Source organism: Leguminivora glycinivorella, chromosome 9, assembly GCF_023078275.1.
Source record: "Leguminivora glycinivorella isolate SPB_JAAS2020 chromosome 9, LegGlyc_1.1, whole genome shotgun sequence".
In the NCBI taxonomy this organism is placed as follows: domain Eukaryota; kingdom Metazoa; phylum Arthropoda; class Insecta; order Lepidoptera; family Tortricidae; genus Leguminivora; species Leguminivora glycinivorella.
The window spans coordinates 8,436,813-8,457,165 of record NC_062979.1 but is presented as its reverse complement, the minus strand read 5'-3'; the positions used below and the strand labels follow the sequence as shown (position 1 = coordinate 8,457,165).

Here is a 20,353-nt window from a genome sequence, read left to right as displayed (position 1 = left end):
AGCCACGGCGTAAGGTCCCAATTAATTAAATTCATAATGATAAATACTCGTCCTATACCTTGTACCAAGCAATTTTCAGAAGAAGAATTGTAGTAGTTTTAAAATGAGAGCTAGTCTACTATTAAATAAACATATATAAATAAATATTGGGGGACACCAGACCTTACACAGATCAACCTAGCCCCAAACTAAGCAAAGCTTGTACTGTGGGTGCTATGCGACGGTGCGACGATATAGTTACTTATATAGATACTTAAATACATACTTACATAATACATATATACGTAGAAAACATCCATGACTCAGGAACAAATATCTGTGTTCATCACACAAATAAATGTCCTTACCGGGATTTGAACCCAGGACCGCAGCTTAGCAGGCAGGGTCACTACGCGCTAGGCCATACCGGTCGTCAAATTTCATATTACATGTAAAACCGAGCTTAATGCTTACCTTAAGACGATAGAGGACGACAGGTCAATTCTCCATACAAACGCTCTCGACTATTTCCTCCCTGGTTTTTAAAGATAGAGCACTGGTTTTTCAACACAGATTATTATTATTTTTATCTGTGTCGGACCGTTTTGATTTTTTTGATTTCTTATTTTTAAAGACGCTAGAGCACATCAAAAATTTCCAAAAACGGCCTTATTGATTATGGCGTAAAAAAAGGTGTGGTATTCAAAATTGGTAACAATTAGCCAAAAAAAACTACAGATTATTTCATTGTTATTCGGATTCTCAAATTTCGTTACGATTGATTAAGTTTTGAAGGAGGAAACAGTCGAGAGCGGAACCTCGATTTTAAAGATTTTTTCGCAATATCTTCTGAGTTCTTCTGAATGGACAATCCCATTATCTCTACCTACTGATGTTGTCTCATTTCCTGACTCTGGCGGGCTATTATTCTTGCAATTTTATCACTTATCAACGTGGATAAGACATCTGTCACTCTCACACTGACGTACTTGCTAGAACGTGACGGATGCTTTATACACGTGGACAAGTGATAAAATTGCAAGCATCATAGGCCTGCTGGATTGCGGGCTTTTTCCAGAACCTCGCGGCGTTAATTTCAACTTGGAAGTGTTACTAATCGTCCCGACCGCAACTTCTCAGGTTTTTACACTTTTTACCCATCTTTCGAGACGTGATTGGACTGAGTACTGCGGATTTTATTTTCAAACGAATAAAGTTATAATATAATGGAATCCGTTTTTGCTTATTATATACACCGTGTTTTTTTGTTTTCCGTTAAATTCGGTCCTGTATCCTTTTTGTTAAATTCGAAAAAAAATATTCGTTTCCATACATAATAAATGGATTAGTTAATGTAAGAGGACCTTAATCATAACATTAAAGTCATTGTCAAGTGTTTGACGGCACATGTCAAAACAAATAACATTAGGAAGTGGTAAGGGATGCCACGCACGTGTTCATCAGTTTTTTTTTTTTAATGATTCGATAACTGTAAGAGTCAAGAAGCTAGTTTCTTAGAGAAATTGATTGTATTTGAACTAAAGAATGTTCCCTTACAGTTAACGGAATTCAATAAAAACAGGGTGTATTATACCTAGTTTGTTATAGGTACAGGACAAGGTACGAATCGGGTACATTACGTTACAAGTGCGAAAAGAGGAAGTTCGAAACAAGTGGCGATCAATTAAAACACGACTGAAGGGGGACTGTTTTAAATTTACACCAAAGATAAGTATGGGAAGAGTTGTAACTCAATACATCAGTAAATGCGAGTTATTTGTATAGGCATAGTTATAGTGACATCTAGCGACAATCACGCGTCAAATAGCGTATCAGTACCACTACTCGATACTAGGTGGCAACAGTGTCTCGCCTGCCAAAAATTGAATATTAGAACAGTTTACAACTTACATTACAAGCAGAAGGAATTGAAAACAGAATACTGATTAATACTATTGTAATATTAGCTAAAAATTGGTGAGCATTAGACTCTTCGTTCGTCGCGACATCTATTGACAAGTAGCAGTACTGATAATTTACGCTATTTGACGCGTGACTGACGCGTGATTGTCGCTAGACTTCACTTAACTATGCCTAAATATACAAATAACTCGCATTTACTGATGTATCGAGTTACAACTGTATCTTACTTATTCCTCTATGATTTACACGAGTTTCGAATTAATTTACGCTAGTTTCGAATTAATTTACGCTAGTTATCGCTTACATAATATAAGCCCTTTAATGTTTTGACATAGGTAAGTAAAACAGTCCTTTACGCACTAGGGCGTAAACGTAGCACCATATCTAATCTACTGTACTGTAAATATGGCTGAACATAAACCTTCACTTGATATTTATGATGTTATTTGATGCTCGGTTCCAAAATAGACTTCTTTGAAATTGCTCATAATTGCTGTTTTTCTCATTTCGAATGACATCTACCGATGTCATCTATTTATAGTTACTTAACACCAAGTTTGTTTTTGCTTAACCTCTATTTGAAACTAAAACTTTTGAGTATTTTCTTTAACAAGATATGCAGTCTAATAATAAATAGAATTCATCTTTTGACTTTTCTCAAAGGTTGATTATTGGAACCTCTGCGGAAAATCAAATAACTGATCAAAGCGCCATCGATCGCCAAAACGACAAAAATCTGAGAACTAAGAGTTTTTTTGATAGCTTAAACGTAACTGAAAATGACATACATTGTATTACAGGGTGAAAAAATTGCATACAGGGTGATAGCTTAAACGTAACTGAAAATGACATACATTGTATGGAAAATGAAAACAGGGCCCCCAAAAATTGCATATATTTTCCGTGACTTTTTGACAACGTGCGTGATGGAGCAGCGCTGGTTGTCACAAATACTCGAAATCTTGTGAGCAAGTCAAACAATAATGTTACCGGCGACCATAGAACTAATTTTGACTCCATAGTATTTTTTAACTTCTGATCAGCAGAAACGTCTGCAATCGATGCCACTAGGCTTAGAATAAATTTAAAAGTGGAAAATGTCTGCCTTGGGTGAGACTTGAACTCACGGCCTCTGGATTGATACTCCAGCGCTCTGCCAACTGAGCCACCAAGACATCAACCAAGTCAGCGGAAATTTTCCACTACTAAGGTCAATGGGACCCGTAGCCATAGTATTTAACATGGCAAAGCCCACAAAATGAGGGCAGCACCAGTCGTGCACTTAGCGAATACGCTATCGAGTTACGTTCGAAAACGTCAAAACTCATGGTACAGTCAACAACACAGATGTGAATACAAAGTGTCAAAAATATGTATACAGAATTTTATTGCATGTACATAAAGGTGTCTATACATATTTTGGAACTTTGTCTGTATTCATAGATGTGTTGTTAACTGTACGAGTAGAAGTACAGAACTTCGAGCAATGTTACGTTCCTTAGGTACGTTAAGTATTCTGAAGTTTAAAGATCCTTTTAATTAATTAAAGAACTGAACTATTGACATTCGCTATTAATTAGGAATAGTTATAAGGGTTAGAACTATTCGAAAATAGTACTTAAGCTTAAAGGTAATTGAGGCACATAAGTTTTAAATTAACAGATTAATAAAGACCTGGACGTAACTGGTGACTGAAGAGCTGACAACTTCCTTGCACAACATATCAACAGTGTGATACAGCGAGGGAATCCCGCCATCATCCTTGGTACAAAACCTCAAAACCTCTATAAAGTTTTGTGAAGAACGTATTTTAAACATTTGACTATAACACCGGTTTCACTTAACTAATCGGGCTTTTATGCCGTTTATTTACACACACATATTAGACTTAATACTATCGCGGTAGCGCGGCTTATTCTACGTGGTATCTAATCTTCCCCGGCCGGCCGGGGTTAAAACGGGATCTATCTGGGGGCGCGCCGGAAGGGCCTACAACTACAGGGACCTATCGAGGGTCAGGAGGTAGGAACCGTAATCCGGCCTAGGCGCGTAATGGACACCCCGGCCCTGATCACGGAAAAGATAGAATAAGGAAGGAGGGTCTCAGGAGTCACTGGCAGGCGGTGACCACCAATGCCCGTGACAGAAGGTAACCCGGCCTAGGCGCGTAATGGACACCCCGGTCCTGGTTTGGGAATTCACTGGCAGGCGGGGTAGCCACCAATGCCCGTGATCGGATTCAACCCGGCCTAGGCGCGTAATGGACACCCCGGCCTTGGTTGGTGTAGGATAGTTGGATGGGAGCGTCGCCGTGAAGCGACGGTGACGGAAAGGGCTGCTGAACGAACGAGTCTTCATCGATGTGCCTCTAGGACATCGGTGGCCTTCCCATCCTTGGATTTGGATTTTCGGCGGTTTCTTCCGCCGCCCACGACAGTGGGCGGGTCTTTTCGCTGTCCTTGAAAAGGACTCAGGCGGCGTTAACCTTGTCAGGCCAGGGGTGGCCTGTCATGGCTTTTTGTTGTATTTCTTCTTTTCTTCTTCTCCTACTATGGCTGGTACTCTTCTTCCGGCAAGACCAGGCTCCTGGGGAGTGGGCGCTGCCGGCAGCGGTACTGGAATTCCGGCGGGCGAGCGTGTAGGGGCGCGATCCCTTGTAGGTGTGGGTGCCGGGATGTGTCAGCTCTCGCGAACATCTTCTTGGACATGCTGCTGATAAAGGCATCCAGGTTTTGCCATTGCACTCCCCGGTTGATGTCTACGTTCCGCACGTAGCGGGGAGCTTTCACAATCAGGCGCAGGGTCACATTCTCCTGCGCACGCAGACGCTTCTTCTGGGAGTCTGATACTAGTGCGTACCAGGCAGGCGCTGCGTACGTCAGGCGGGACCGTATATAGGTCTTAGCTATCCCCAGCTTCGTGCGGCGGGGGAGGTTGCTCAGAAATATGGGCTTCAACTTGGCTCTGGCTGTCTTTGCTCGGCTGATGATTTCGTCTATGTGGGGCTTCATAGATAGGCGCCGGTCGATGCTAACTCCCAGATATTTTATCTTCGGCGCCCATGCTATGTTCTCTCCATTGAGTCGGAGACGTGGTGGCGGTTTGTTGGAGTTTCCAGTCAGTAGTGCCTGGGTCTTTCCCACGTTGATCGACAACCTCCACCTGGATAGCCAGTCGGGCAGTGCGTCGAGGGACCTCTGGATCTTCTTGGCCGCTTGCTTCGGGTTCATGGACGTGGCAAAGAGTGCCGCGTCGTCAGCATAGAGGCCCAGCATGACTCCTGGCTCGACTGGCAGGTCATCGGTGTAGAGGGCGTAGCAGGTCGGTGACAGTACGCTGCCCTGCGGAACTCCCGCGTGGATCGGGTGCTCCTCCGAGATAGCGTCCTCCACCGCTACTTGAAAGCGGCGGTTTGTCAAGAAGGAGGCCACCACCTTGACAATTCGCCTGGGTGCTTCGGTCTTCGACAGCTTGTAGGTAAGTCCCTCGTGCCACACTCTGTCGAAGGCCTTCTCCATGTCGAGGCATACGGCTGCGGTGAACTCCTTCCTGTTCATGGCGTGAGTCATTGTGTGAATGACCCTGGTCAGCTGAAGCGTCGTGGAGTGCCCTTCCCGGAAGCCGAATTGTTCTGGGCGAGGCTCTACGTAGGGCTGGAGTTTTCCCAGTAAGAGTCTCTCGAACACTTTGGAGAGGGTGCTCAGCAGGGTGATCGGACGATAGCTCTCCGGTCTTCCTCTTTCCTTTCCAGGTTTTGGGAGCATTATGACCCGACCAAGTTTCCACGGGGTCGGGAAGTGGCCGAGCGCATGATCCCGTTAAACAGGCGCGTCACCGCCACAACTGTGTGTTGCGGCAGGTTTCTGAGCGCCGTGTTTGGGATCTCGTCGGGGCCCGGGGCTTTCCTGGGGTTGCAGCGGTGGAGAGCTCGCTGCACTTGGCCGGGGGTGAAGAAGACCGGGTTGTCTTCTGCTGCCAGCGGCTGCTGGAAGTATCTCTCCAAGTGTTCGTTGACCTCTGCGACGTGTTGGTGGTTGCTTGCTGGGTTAGGCTGGAACTGGCGGCTTAGGCATTCGGCGAAGATTTCCGCCCTGTCTTCCGCCTTGTATTTTAGGTGCCCTTGGGAGTCCTTGAGTGGGCGAATCGGGTCTTGCGTCGCGCCGCTGCACGAACGGTCGGCTGCTGCACTGGCTGCGCGAACTTAAATATGGTCGGCCGGCGATCCCCTCCACTGCGCCGTGCGCTGCCGGTGGGCTCGATTCCGCGCGGGGCGCGCCGCTGTGATGACATGGCGCGCTGGTGACATAGCTATGTCACAGTTTTATGCTTAGTTGTAAATTTGTTCAATGTAAATGATAAAACATTATCTAAGTTAATCCATGGGGCCCCAGCGCAAACAAGTTGTTCACAGAAATCGCGAAGCGTCTGGTTGAGGTAACTGGTGACCGAAGAGCTGGCGACTTCCTCGCTCAACGTATCAGCATTGCGATACAGCGAGGAAATGTCGCCAGTATCCTTGGTACAATGCCTCAAGGGCCTATTTTAGACATTAGCTAGCTTTTAAGTTTAGTCTTAGTTTCTTATATAATTATGTAAATATGTTCATGTAAATAAAGAGTTTAATGAAAAGTTAATTTATAGATAGGTGGGTAAAGAACAAAAGAGACCCAAAAGTTGTCCAATAGTTTGCACACCTGCCCCGCAAAGTTTGAGATTAGTTGACAGGCGAACAACAGTAAGGACTTTGTTGTAGCACTCAATTACAGCGCCGTACGAGTATCTAAACTTTTTCGAAGGAGGGTCAAAAACTGGAAATAAAAAAACAAATTTGGCGCCCCTTACTCTAGCGACGCCCGGGATATGGGCTAAAGCAACTGTCTTGCCATTATCCTAACTATTTTCCACAGTTCGTACATACTTCATAATGAAAAAATGTACTGAAAATAACCTAACCACAAAATTAACATACATACATACAATCACGCCTGTATCCCATAAAGGGGTAGGCTGAACACATGAAACTACTAAAGCTTCAGTGCCACTCTTGGCAAATAAGGGGTTGAAAGAAAACGAAACTGTGACATTGCAGTGACAGGTTGCCAGCCTCTCGCCTACGCGGTCGGGGGTTATTTTGAAATAAGCCCCGACCGCGGCATAGTGGACCGATTTTCATGAAACAGGCTAAGAACACTCCCGACTAATTCAGCTTTCAAACAAAAAAAAACTAAATCTAAATCGGTTCATCCGATCGGGAGCTACGATACCACAGACAGATACACACACAAACAGACAGACAGACTCGTCAAACTTATAACACCCCGTCGTTTTTGCGTCGGGGGTTAAAAATGTACTGTTGCATTCCATAGGCTGTCCCGTACAAACGCATTAATGCATGTTAATTATAAGATGTAATGTTTTGAAAAGAAGTGGCCCGCCGAGTTTCTTGCCGGTCCCATAGTGGATACCCCCCTCCAACTGAGGGGGGACTGAAATCTTCTCGAGGCTGAGGCGTAGGGTTAGAGCCTAAATTCATGAAAATCCGTAAAATTTTATGACTTTTTCTGACTTTTGTTAAATTTTACCACCAAAAACTTTTTGAACAGCAAAAGTGGCTATGAACAATTTGATGTCTACTAAATTATCGTTATTATGAATATAATTTTGTCTTGGTAAGCCATATATTTACTAAGATACAGCCATTCAAAGTTTTGCACAATTTCGACAAAAGGGAAAAGTAGTTGGAGCTGTTCGGAGGTGTGTAATCTTTTTTAATCCATACTGAAGATGAATTCTTACGTAGTCCACAAGGCTTCATTTCTCAACCGAAGCTGGAACCACCAACTCCTCAGGTTCTGCTTAAAATGAACAATTCTCTGTACTTACAAAGAAGGTTGTACCAGCAGTTGTGGTTGCGTGAAAGTAAGTGTCAACAGCTCAGCTGTTTGCACCTACTGCAGTGGACAATTTTGCGGTAATGTACCAGGTCTGGTGTGTACCAATGTTGGTAAACCACTCGTTGATGATCCACCATCAGATGATGATTTTGACCTTCCTGATCAGTTGACAGAGACATACTACCTCGGTAAGCTTTCTCCTAAAGGAGTGCTGTGGATTCGAAGGTCCAGTCTAGTTCATTTATCGTTAACTACGCTTATTTCACTAACTAACCCTACTTCATATTGCGAACCTTTGAGAAGCCGAATCTTCTAAACTATTTGGCGTACCAAGACCAAATTAGTCTCATTTAATTACAAATTTTGTCTACTTTAAATTGTGTATAGTGACTTTTGCCGTACCATGGGTACTTTGTTGAAAAAAATCACAAATGCTGAAATTTTTTAAGGTTTTTCGTGTATTTAATAATGACCCCATTGGCTTTCGAGGTGGAAAACTTAGATGCCGCATCACTATTGCATATACAACAATATGAAACACCAATTAGAACTACCTCATTTGATGCAAGGCTAAATGTACGATTTCAATGGATCAATATGCCTACTTGGAAAAATAAATATTTCATTTCATTTCATTTCATTATATTTCTCGTGTTGCGTTTTTTTTCTGCGTTAAAAGCAAGCGATCATTTTTCTGTGCGTAATCCTGCACATTGTCTTAGTTAAAGATCCTCTTACACCAGCCATTTTGTAGAATATTTCATAGAATGCTCCTGTTATAAATCTGTGCACTGCTTGAACAAAGCAAGTTTAAAGACCCACGAACTTACTAAGTACGTGCCGCGTTGCCTGTTATTTTAATTACGCATCTTACACGTAGGTACTTAATACGACTTCCCGTATCATGGAGATGTAGGTACTTAATTAATTTCATTATGAAGGATATACTCGGCATAATGAAGCCTTTGCCCCAATCAGAATTCTTCAATAATACCTAATAATTTATATAACTACTAGCTTTTTCCCGCGGCTTCGTTCGCGTTAGAAAGAGATAAAAAGTAGCCTATGTCTCTCTCCATCCCTTCAACTATCTTATCAACCACTTAAAAAATCACGTCAATTCGTCGCTCCGTTTTGCCGTGAAAGACAGACAAACAAACAGACACACACACTTTCCCATTTATAATATTAGTATGGATAAGAAATACCATACAGAAAATTCGTCAAATCATCATCATACATACCAAACATCAATTATTATCATTTATTTTGTTCAAAACATTGGTACAAACAGGATTCGCCTAGAGCCTAAGTACTTCTGCCAAAAACTTCGGCTAGTGGCCATATTTTTTTTATTATACATCCATGGCTTATTTCTAAATATGTACTTAAACAAACCCCACCTGTGGGGGTATTTTTATGCAAAATTAGGTAGATATATTTTTTAGTCAAAATGACAGACATGTCGTCTCCCATTTGATTTGATCTAAGGTTTTACTATTTACAAAAGAGCGTTGTTATCTCGTATCTACTTCACTTCTCGTAGAAGTACCTACTTCATGATTACACATACATGTTCATCACATATATTATAATTATGTTCGAACCTCGAACACTAACGCTCGACGGGAGACGCCATTTTCGAGCGTAAACTCAAAACGCCTTACGTAAATGTAAGAGCAATTCCTTTACAATAATTCAATGTGTTTCAAACTTTTATGCAAAAAGCATATCGTTTATTTCTTTTTTTTTTCAGGGGCGCTAATATTCCAGCAGTTGGAGGGCCAAAAGGGTCAACCAGACGACCAAAGGGCTCGTCAGGTTCAGAAGTACAAGCACGACTTCTTGCGGGAGCACCCTTGCATCTCAGGTTAGTAGATTTCTTTATAGTACCTACGAAGTGTGTGTGCATAGCATACCTACCTACATATTCACACAAAAATCAATCCTATTAGAAGCAATATATTTTCATTTGCAAGTAACCAAATAAACGGATATCTATCTAGGTATCTGTTTATTTATTTCTCATCGAAATTATTGTCACTTTTTCGATTATTGTTGTTATGATCTGACCTTATTACAAAAGATGACGATGCACGACTATCATTTTATTACACGAGCAATAATATTATAAGCCGATTTATCGACGCAGATACACTTACTATTTGAGTTTCATGACTAAGAGCAACTAGTGCAAGTGGACACACGCTTATTGAAATATCTAGTTAGGTAGGTACAGTCAACCAATTGGAAACCTAGGCAAAAAACATGCAGGCAGGTTTTGACATGGTTGTAGAGTGCTACAACCATGTCAAAATGACAAGCAGTAAGAGATTTCTTACAATCTGATTTATAACGTCACTATGACATAGTTCTACAGTGGCCTAGGGGTCCAATTGGTTGACTGTACCTGTGTATCTACAGGTACAGTCAACCAATAGGGTATAACCATAGGGTTCAGTTGCTGCTTGAAATAAGATACGAAACGCACGCAATGTGGTATCTCCCATTCATTTCAATACAACAAGAACAAGTCAAATAGTGCAAGTGTGTGTGCAACTAGTAGACCAGATCCTGTAGCCAAGAATACAATCGTTAACGCTCCATAGCTAACGATATCTGTGTCGCACCAATACGCAAGGCTACGGAGCGTGAACGACAAGGAGCTTAGCCTATGTTGCATCCTAATGTTAATTTGTTGTACCTATATCGCTTTTAAACTTAAACTATTATTCAACTGACCGTGACTGACTTTAGCCCAAATGTTTATTTATTTGGCCCGTTTATCTGTCAGTCTTAAATAAGTCGAACACATGTTATCAGTGTTTACAATGTAACCAAATTTATCTATTTAGTCATTGATACTATATCTGTAGGCAATCATATTTTTGATATTAAACTAGCGACATTGTAATTTGTAAGTATTTTTAGGGTTCCGTACCTCAAAAAGGAAAAAACGGAACCCTTATATATAGGATCACTCGTGTGTCTGTCTGTCCGTCTGTCACAGCCGATTTTCTCCGAAACTGCTTGACCGATTTAAAAAGGTCAAGACCATCCTTTTTTGTAGGAACTTAAGTCATTTTGGCAAATGATAGAAATTTTGATCAATTTCTAAAAGAAACGAAACAGAAATTAATTTTATTCTACCTGTCCAACGCACTCACAAAATTTTAAGACATTTAGTAATAGTAGATGGCGCTGCATTCGAAAATCTTGACTGATAACTCTATATACCTATACCATACTATTCAAAAAACTCTATGTTGTTACCATGTACCTACGGAACCCTCGGTGGGCGAGTCCGACTCGCACTTGGTCGGTTTTTTAATCCAATGTCAGACCGACTTTGGTGGAAATATCCTATTTTTTCTTCCATTCCTCTCAACGGGATGAAAGTATCATATTACTTGACTGTTTGAGATATGTCGTAACTTTTGTCGTTTCTCTTTCTTCGTTTTGACATTAAACACATTTAGCTACTCGACCCTGTAACTGATACTTTATTAGAGACATGAATAAAACATAGACGATTCAAGATAGAAATTGGAAAATCAGCAACGTTTGATTTAAAAAAATGTGATATTTTGGAATAAAATCGATTTCTCCCAATCTCGACATTGAATACGATAAGTTTTTGAAAAAGAGGTATGTGTAATTTTTGCCATTTTTGAAATCTTCAGACGGCACATAAGTAGTTGCATCAGCAAGATCTTAATTTTATAATCAAGCAGATTTTGGAACTTGCTTCAAATTATAAAGTGAACACAATAAGTCTTGAACTTTAGACCTTCCTGAAAGTTCCTGATCCTGATACATACATCTACGCTATGAATGAGAACTTGCAGTTTGTTTAGTAAAGTAACAATATAACAATATTGTTATTGTTTTCTTTATTTACTTCTGCATCTGGCCCTTGATCCAGCCACCTAGCGAGAGTCTCTTAAGATGTTGGTCGAGACTCTTCGCTATGAGACCGTTCGCTGAAACGACTATCGGAACAATGATCGTTGATTCAACATCCCACATGGCGGTTATCTCGTGAGCCAAGTCTAGGTACTTACTGGACTTGTCCTTCTCGGCTTTCACGAGATTCTCATCATGGGGGATAGTGATGTCAACGAGCACTGCCCGGCGTTGCAGTCGATCTATTATCACAATGTCAGGCTTATTGGCTACAATAGTCCTGTCAGTGATAATAGATCGATCCCAATAGAGCGTGGCACGACCATTTTCGAGAACTGGCGCAGGTAAGTACTTGTAGTACGGTACTTCGCGGTCCACAAGGCCGTATTGAAGAGCAAGTTGCTGGTGAATGATCCTGGCTACGAGATTATGTCTGTGCAAGTACTCGCCGTTAGCTAGATGAGAACAACCGGAAATGATATGCCTGAGTGACTCTCCGGGACGGCGGCATGCCCGACAAATGTCGACCGTACCGTCCTTCAGGATATATTTCCGGTAGTTGTTCGTCATCATTGTTATTATTATTGTTATTGTTATATTGTCTATGAATGAGAACTTGCAGTTTGTTTAGTAAAGTAACAATATAACAATATTGTTATTGTTATTGTTATATTGTTACTTTACTAAACAAACTGCAAGTTCTTATTCATAACTTGTCTCTAACTATTCAAGTGCACACATTCATGACCACCAAAAAGGAAGATTCAATAAAATCACTTGAGATTTGAGCTCTTTCCTTGCTGCGATCAATCGTAAATCATTGTATGTATATTACGCTATCTATGATGCAATCTAGAGCGTGAACTTTAGTATCTTAGGGAAAGCGTATGCAATAAAACATTATGCGCTGTAATAATAAATAAGTGCAATTATTATTATATTTATTATGTTTATATTGGAAGCCACGCCTCTACTGATTACAAGGCGCATTGACGTCATTTGATTTATATTGACACTTGAGCTAGATCGCATGTAATGTTAGCAAAATAATAGACAAAGATTTAGGTACGTAAGTACTGAAAAGAGTCAAAGATATGTTGACAGCGATTATAATAGTGTAGAATTTACACGTGTTAAGTCAGCTTCATGATTTGATAGATTGTAATTTAAATATAAATATAAATAATTAAATAAATAATTTAATTTAAATGTGTAGCCCTTGCGCAATCAGTGGTATTAAAAACCATTTGGCCAACAGCTTACCTTGGTCAGACTTCTATTAGGCATTATGTCATGATAAACGGTATATTTTCATTAATAAGTTGTTTGCTTTTCGTACCTACATTAAGTATATACTTCGCGAATTTAAATTTTCTTCGTTTTAAACTCATGCAGCTCATGCTACGGCGGCGGCCGGCGGCGCTACGCTCGTATCGTAACTCAACATCGAAACTTTGTATGCAAATTCTCTCGACTGGCAAGCAACAAATTAAAACATTTTATAAATATTAAAAAACTCAAAAGAGCCTAAGGAAACATATTAATGACGCCCAATACTTTCAGGCGCTGTATTTAAAAAAAACAGAGTAAACGGCATAAGTAGGTACTACCTTGTATCTAAGTATCCTGTCTTTATCACACCAACGACAAAAACCGGCCAAGAGCGTGTCGGGCCACGCTCAGTGTAGGGTTCCGTAGTTTTCCGTATTTTTCTCAAAAACTACTGAACCTATCAAGTTGAAAACAGTCTTTATAAAGTTCTACTTTTGTGATTTTTTTCATATTTTTTAAACATACGGTTCAAAAGTTAGAGGGGGGGGACGCACTTTTTTTTCCTTTAGGAGCGATTATTTCCGAAAATACTAATATTATCAAAAAACCATCTTAGTAAACCCTTATTCATTTTTAAATACCTATCCAACAATATATCACACGTTGGGGTTGGAATGAAAAAAAAAAATCAGCCCCCACTTTACATGTAGGGGGGGTACCCTAATAAAACATTTTTTTCCATTTTTTATTTTTGCACTTTGTCGGCGTGATTGAAATACATATTGGTACCAAATTTCAGCTTTCTAGTGCTAACGGTTACTGAGATTATCCGCGGACGGACGGACGGACGGACGGACGGACGGACAGACAGACATGGCGAAACTATAAGGGTTCCTAGTTTGCTACGGAACCCTAAAAACGTAAGTAGGTAGGTCGGTAAATGAACCTCTTATCTACCACACGCCGTAGATTAAATAGTTGATACATCGCTCCAACGGAACCAGTTATCCAACGGCTCCCGCGCTGAACGTACCACTGTGCTTCTTTGCTTTTAACCGTAAAATGTATCAAAATGGTCGTTTCTAAACTCCAAAAATGCCTTCGTAACTGTAAAGTGACAGAGACTATAGCGTTATTCGTCGAACCTAATCATCCTAAGCGCTTTTTTAAATACAGTTGACCAAAGTTTCACGTTCCGCCGTTTGGAACAGTTTAAAACTTGATTGGACATTCGAAATTCGAAATTTGACTTGACAATGGCGAGTAATAAATACGCGCGTGTTCATTCTTACGGGAGCATGAGCTCTAGAAGTGACGACGATATGGTGGTGCATTCCCAACTGTACCCTTATCCGAAGAAGATGGTGGTCCAACGGGAGATTTTGTATGAAGAAGAGCATCCTCCATTCCAGCCTTTAATAGCCACTGAGAGATTATTTGGAAAAGCTCGTTTTACTTTCCTACTGCTGAGCTATGTGGCGTTCTACTTTGTGTATCTAATTTCTGGTGCGTTGGTGTTTTCTGCTTTGGAGGCGCCTATGGAAAACCAGGTGCGGTTGGATGTGATCAGAGCGAAGCAGGATTTTATGTTGCGGCATCCGAATATTTTAGGTAATTATTAGAGATATTTGCTTACTTATAAACAAAAGCATATTGGTACAGTAACTTACACGTAATTATGAAAAATATTGGCCGATGAAACACTTACTGTTCACCTATTGTCTGTTAAACGATAACTTTCTTTTAGCGCCGAAATCTAACGTTTGATAACTTTGACTTGTTCCAAACGGAGAATAAAAAATATATAATAATTAATAATGTATTCTAAATATTGTATTGTTAATTATGTCACTAATGACGGAATTTAATTTTATCATTGTCAATTACCACCACATTAATGAATGACTACTTAAGTTTTCAAATTTTTTATCAGAGGTATTTTTGACGGCGACTGACGCTGCATTCAACATTTAATTTTAAACCATTTTCATTAATCCCATTGTCAATTATTCCTTTACTTAAATATCTCATCAAGTCAATAATGACTTCAGTATTTTAGGTACTTAAGTTAACGATTTGAGACAGCTTGAACTTGAAACTTAAATTGTTTTTAACGTTCAGTGAACTGTTTTCACCTTAAGAGTCTTATTAAACGAGGAGACGAAGTCTTTAAAAAGTTTGCAGTGGATAGATGGTTATTGGTTGCTTGTAATTTATCGTCTGTCAATGTCATCATATTTCGTCAAAATTTGCTTGTTTTTTTTTTACTCAAAAAAGGTTACACAGTATTATTCTAATTAGATGTTTTGATAGATACCTTGTTTACATGACAATACTGAATCTATCATATAGTGATATACCTACCTAGTATTGCTTAATACTATCCCAATGTCCGCTTTCCATCAGGTGGACCGTATGCTTGTTTGCCACCGACGTAGTATAAAAAAAAAAACAAAATAAAATATCATAATCCATACTAATATTATAAATGGGAAAGTGTGTGTGTCTGTTTGTTTGTCCGTCTTTCACGGCAAAACGGAGCGACGAATTGACGTGATTTTTTTAAGTGGAGATAGTTGAAGGGATGGAGAGTGGCATAGGCTACTTTTTGTCTCTTTCTAACGCGAGCGAAGCCGCGGGCAAAAGCTAGTAATACATATATGAAGGTTAAGGTACTCCAAAAAGTCGAAATATATATTCAAGCGATAAGAAATGAACCTTTTTTGTTTTATTGTGGTAGAGTAGACCCTTTCATGTCCAATCACAGAATATAAATATAAGAATATACAAGAATACAATACACAGAATAAGAATATAAATGTCTACTTTTTTATTTTGATATACAAATTAGATGACGATGAGCACTCTATCTCAATAGGAGGAAAAAGTGTCCCAGAATTTCCATATATTTCTATTACTTTCCTCTTTTATTGCTCTATACAAATTAGATATATGGAAAATGAGAACACAAAAGGAAAACATCGTATGGGACACTTTTTTACCTATTAGCTAGGATTGGAAAAACTAGTGATTTTGAGTAGGAATAACATAATATTTAACAAAAAATCACATTTTAAATAAGTGGACAAAGAGTATGTTACTCTGTCACACTAATAAACAGAGATCGGACGGACGGATTTGCGACATTCTTAGTGATTTACGTCATTTTAATGACTTTTAGTATGAGATGACGCACAAAAATCCGATCTCTGCTAATAAATGAGAAAGATTCCCGCAATTTCTGAACTCTGGTGTTCATGATAGGCCCCTTATAAAGTATCTACTTACGACTAACGGTGAAAAAATCACACATATTTTTCCCTGTTTACGTTTAGATACAATTTATCTCCTCTTAGTAATTTCTAGGTACTAAACATTAAATTATTTTAATGGTTCGTATAATAAGTAAGCGATAGGAACAGTAGGTACTCATGAGGTTTCATGTACCTACGTGTCCCCGGCGGAAGGAACGAACTTTATGGTTTCAAACTTTGGTAAGGGTTGGGGTTACGATACAATGCAGGAAAGTTGTGCACGTTTGTAAAAAAAATGATGTTTAAGTACTTATACATTTTCTTAGCTAAGGCTACGGAAGCGGTGGTAGCCTAGCGGTAAGTGCGTACGACTTTCGTTCTGGAGGTCGCGGGTTCGAACCCCGGCTCGCACCAATGAGTTTTTCACGTATGTGCGAAATGTCATTTGATATTTGCCAGTCGCTTTTCGGTGAAGGAAAACATTGTGAGGAAACCGGACTAATTCCAATAAGGTCTAGTTACCCTTCGGGTTGGAAGGTCAGATGGCAGTCGCTTTCGTAAAACTAGTGCCTGCGCCAAATCTTGGGATTAGTTGTCAAAGCGGACTCCCATGAGCCGTGGCAAATGCCGGGGTAACGCAAGGAGGATGATGATGACATTTTCTTAGCTACATATGCGTATGAATATGGGCCATTTATATTTCGTATTTCGTCATCATCATCCAGAAGATATAATCGAGATTATGGTTTTACGAAAAGGTGGTTTTGGGGACGTCGTCAGCTTAGGTCCAGGGACAATTTCAAAAATTTCAATAACTTAGGGCTAAGTTATTGAAATTTTTCATTACCTAAAAGACTGACTACTCCACTCTACTAAGACTACACATATCCATTTGTTCTTATGTTCTTGTTTATTATATAAAGCTAACCTACGAACGAAGGTTATGACCGGACACTTGTTTGTCTAGGTTAATTGTAATTCTACCCTTTAAACGAATCCATATTGTATTGCGTAAACTGTAACATAATCTATTAAGGTAATCTATTACTTAACGCACGAAGTCCCGTTTCCATAGTACGTATATTAGATAAATCATGAATTGAGTTACATAGCTAATTTTATTTTTTGCTGACTGTCAAATATTATCTAACGTTTAAAATTTCAACACAATTAAAATTTCAGGGAAATACATGACTATTTTACACAAATTCAAAGTAATTTACAGTAGTTATTTTATTTTGAAAATACCTACTGCTCCTGCTGCTGCTACTCCCTAATTTCAATCACAATGACGCGTTTGATAACGAATAGCATCTATATTTCAGTAAATAATGCATGTAATTAATAAAAAAATATTGACTAATGTTACCCTGCAATCTAATAGCGAGTTTTGTGAAATAACAAATAAATACAATGTTCCAAAAGTTCATAAAGTTTATTGTATAACATTTACCGAATTCGCAAAGGCCGAAAAGCCTCAACTGGCGAGGTGACCTAAAGGTACTGGTTAAATAAACACACCTTGTTGATTTAGGTTCTAAACTTAGCATAACAATCAGACGGCTTAATTTCATTCATTATTCTGATTTTCGCAGTTAACCGAATCGAATGTTGACGTTAAGTCTATTCAGAGCTCCGTAGTTGATTGTTCTAATAAATATCAAGCCAGATTGAGACCTGTTGGCCATCTATCAACCTGGAAAGAAGGTGAACATAATATTATTGTTTTAACTATAAAACTCCCGTGAGACTCATACATATTTAAAAATATTTTAAGCGGGTTACTCACGTATTAAGTCGATATAGCGTTCGACATGTTTCGGTTCAATTTCGAGAACCTTTCTCAAGAGTAGCGACACCCCGCCTTTACATGTCGAGAGCGCGACGCATACTGCGGGCGCTTTTTTAAATATAATATTATTGCCTGTGAAAATTTAGAACAAATTAACATTATAATGTTGTTCGTTCTGACAGTGACATTGACAGCCACAGATTCGTACACATTTTGTTACCGTAACAAGTGCACACGCCGACTACATTTTGTTATTGTATCAATACGGTCGCATTGTTTGCACGACATTACCACGCGTTATGTCACATTTGACAGTTAGTTACTGATTTGAAGATTTTGCGACCGAAATGGTTGTATGGGTAAGTACTCAGGGCTAAAATGGACGGCTGTCTAATGTCTATCATTTGTCGCCATGTCTGTTTTCTAACAAGAAGGTATGTGTTTCCATCAAACATAGCTAAGAACTCAAAAAAAACTAAATCAAAATCGGTTCATCCGTTCCGGAGCTACGATGCCACAGATACACACACACAGGCAGACAAACAAACAGACAGACTCGTCCAACTTATAACAGCCCTAAATTAAATTAAATACGGCCACTGGAGCCTTATTCTTTCAGTGAGAAAATGAAGTAAGAAGAAGCTCGGTGCTGGAGAACCTTTTTTCTAGGCTCAATTTTTTTTTTGTAGGTACTTATTTTTAACCCCCGACGCAAAAACGACGAGGTGTTATAAGTTTGACGTGTCTGTCTGTGTGTGTGTCTAGATAAAACCTATATAAATACACGCCCGTATTTTCAGGGGTATGCAGCGGATATGCAACTGCTAGTGCCAATTTTAGCAACTAAGGGGTTAAAAGAAAATGAAAATGATGTTGTAGAGACAGGTTGCTTGCCCATCGAGCAAACCACAATAAACCCAACCACAGTCGACTTCTACAAGACCATCATCATCATTCTCTTGCCCTGTTCCCATTATTTGGGGTCGGCGCAGCAGATTTTCCTCCTCCATTCCTCTCTATCAGCCGTCATTTCCATACTAACACCTTTCACTCTCATATCATTGTTCACACATTCCATCCATCTTTTCTTAGGCCTTCCACTACCATTGTAACCATCCACCTTCATCTTTATCACTCGTTATATAACATTGCTTTCATCCCTCCGCATTACATGCCCATACCATGCTAATCTGCTTCCTCTCACCTTCTCTGTCACTGGCGCTACTCCCAGGCTTCCCCTTACATACTCATTCTGAATTCTATCCCGTCGACTTCTATCGATTTCTACAAGACCCATGGGAGGAAAAGGAGTGGTGATTGTGGTGAACTTCTTAACCCGTCACCACACGGGACCTACATACTTAGATGAACTTTGACAAAGTTCATCTATGTACGCAGTGCTAAATTATATCTATTATCGAGATAATGATTTGACACGTTTTATGAGACACGTATACAAAATACATACATAGAATTAGTCATTTGGTAAATACAGTTAATACCTACTTAAACCATATAGATAAAGGCAAAACATTGCATTATTATGTCATCGACTGCACTTCAATCACGTATCAGGCACGAATAGGTACATACAGTCATATGACTGTATATACATATACATACTAATAATATGTATAGTAATATTCATACTGCTACTGCTAAATTACCTACTTCAACTATATTTGAAATTAAATAGCGACCCGCGTCGCACGGGTTCTGCAAAACTTTAACCACAGATGTCATAATATACCATAGATCAAGCAAATGTATCTACTTAGCGTAGCGTCTCATATGAACTCGGTAAAATTCACTGAGTTGTCCGTCTTTAATCGCAGCTTGCAGCTTTCGGGCGTCAATTTTTGTAAGTTGAAGTCAACAAAAAATGCCTCAACAACACAAAACAAAACAACATGCAACAGCACAAAAATTATGAACATTCAAGGGCCTTAGGCCGATAGTCCACTATCATATGTTTTTCCCTTCCCTCCAACGTGAAGAAAAAGGACGGCATGTTGCCTATGATCATATTTCTATTATAAACATATGATAGTGGACTATCGGTCTTACGCCGTGGCTTGCGTGGGCGACGGTCGCGCGATGGTCGCGCGACGGCGATGCTACGCATACGAAATCAAACCTTATCGATATGGAAGTAGACGATGCGATGAGACGCGACGCGCGTCCGTCGCCCACGTAAGACACGGCGTTAGACATATTTAAAATAGATGAACTTGTTTCTTCTATCTAAATCTAATTCTGTGACTTTAACAAATTATAGGTAAGTACTTTACCAGAATCACTGTATTGATAGGTGAGAACCATTGAAAATCAGT

The 20,353-nt window shown here is 39.7% G+C and overlaps 1 protein-coding gene and 1 non-coding gene across 3 annotated transcripts in view; one reads left to right on the top strand and one right to left on the bottom strand.

Moving 5' to 3' along the window:
* LOC125229401 (potassium channel subfamily K member 6-like) overlaps nucleotides 1–20,353 on the top strand; it is a 144,387-nt gene that overhangs the window by 99,170 nt on the left and 24,864 nt on the right. The window contains exon 3 of one of the 2 annotated variants that reach the window (XM_048134229.1): nucleotides 9,553–9,666. In XM_048134229.1, the coding sequence (XP_047990186.1) occupies nucleotides 9,553–9,666 (114 nt within the window). Of the gene's footprint in view, nucleotides 1–9,552; nucleotides 9,667–13,990; nucleotides 14,586–20,353 lie in introns of those variants that run through there. The other variant, XM_048134228.1, reaches the window with a different exon arrangement.
* Trnad-auc lies at nucleotides 3,005–3,077 on the bottom strand. The gene has a single exon. It is a non-coding gene; the product is annotated as a tRNA-Asp (tRNA).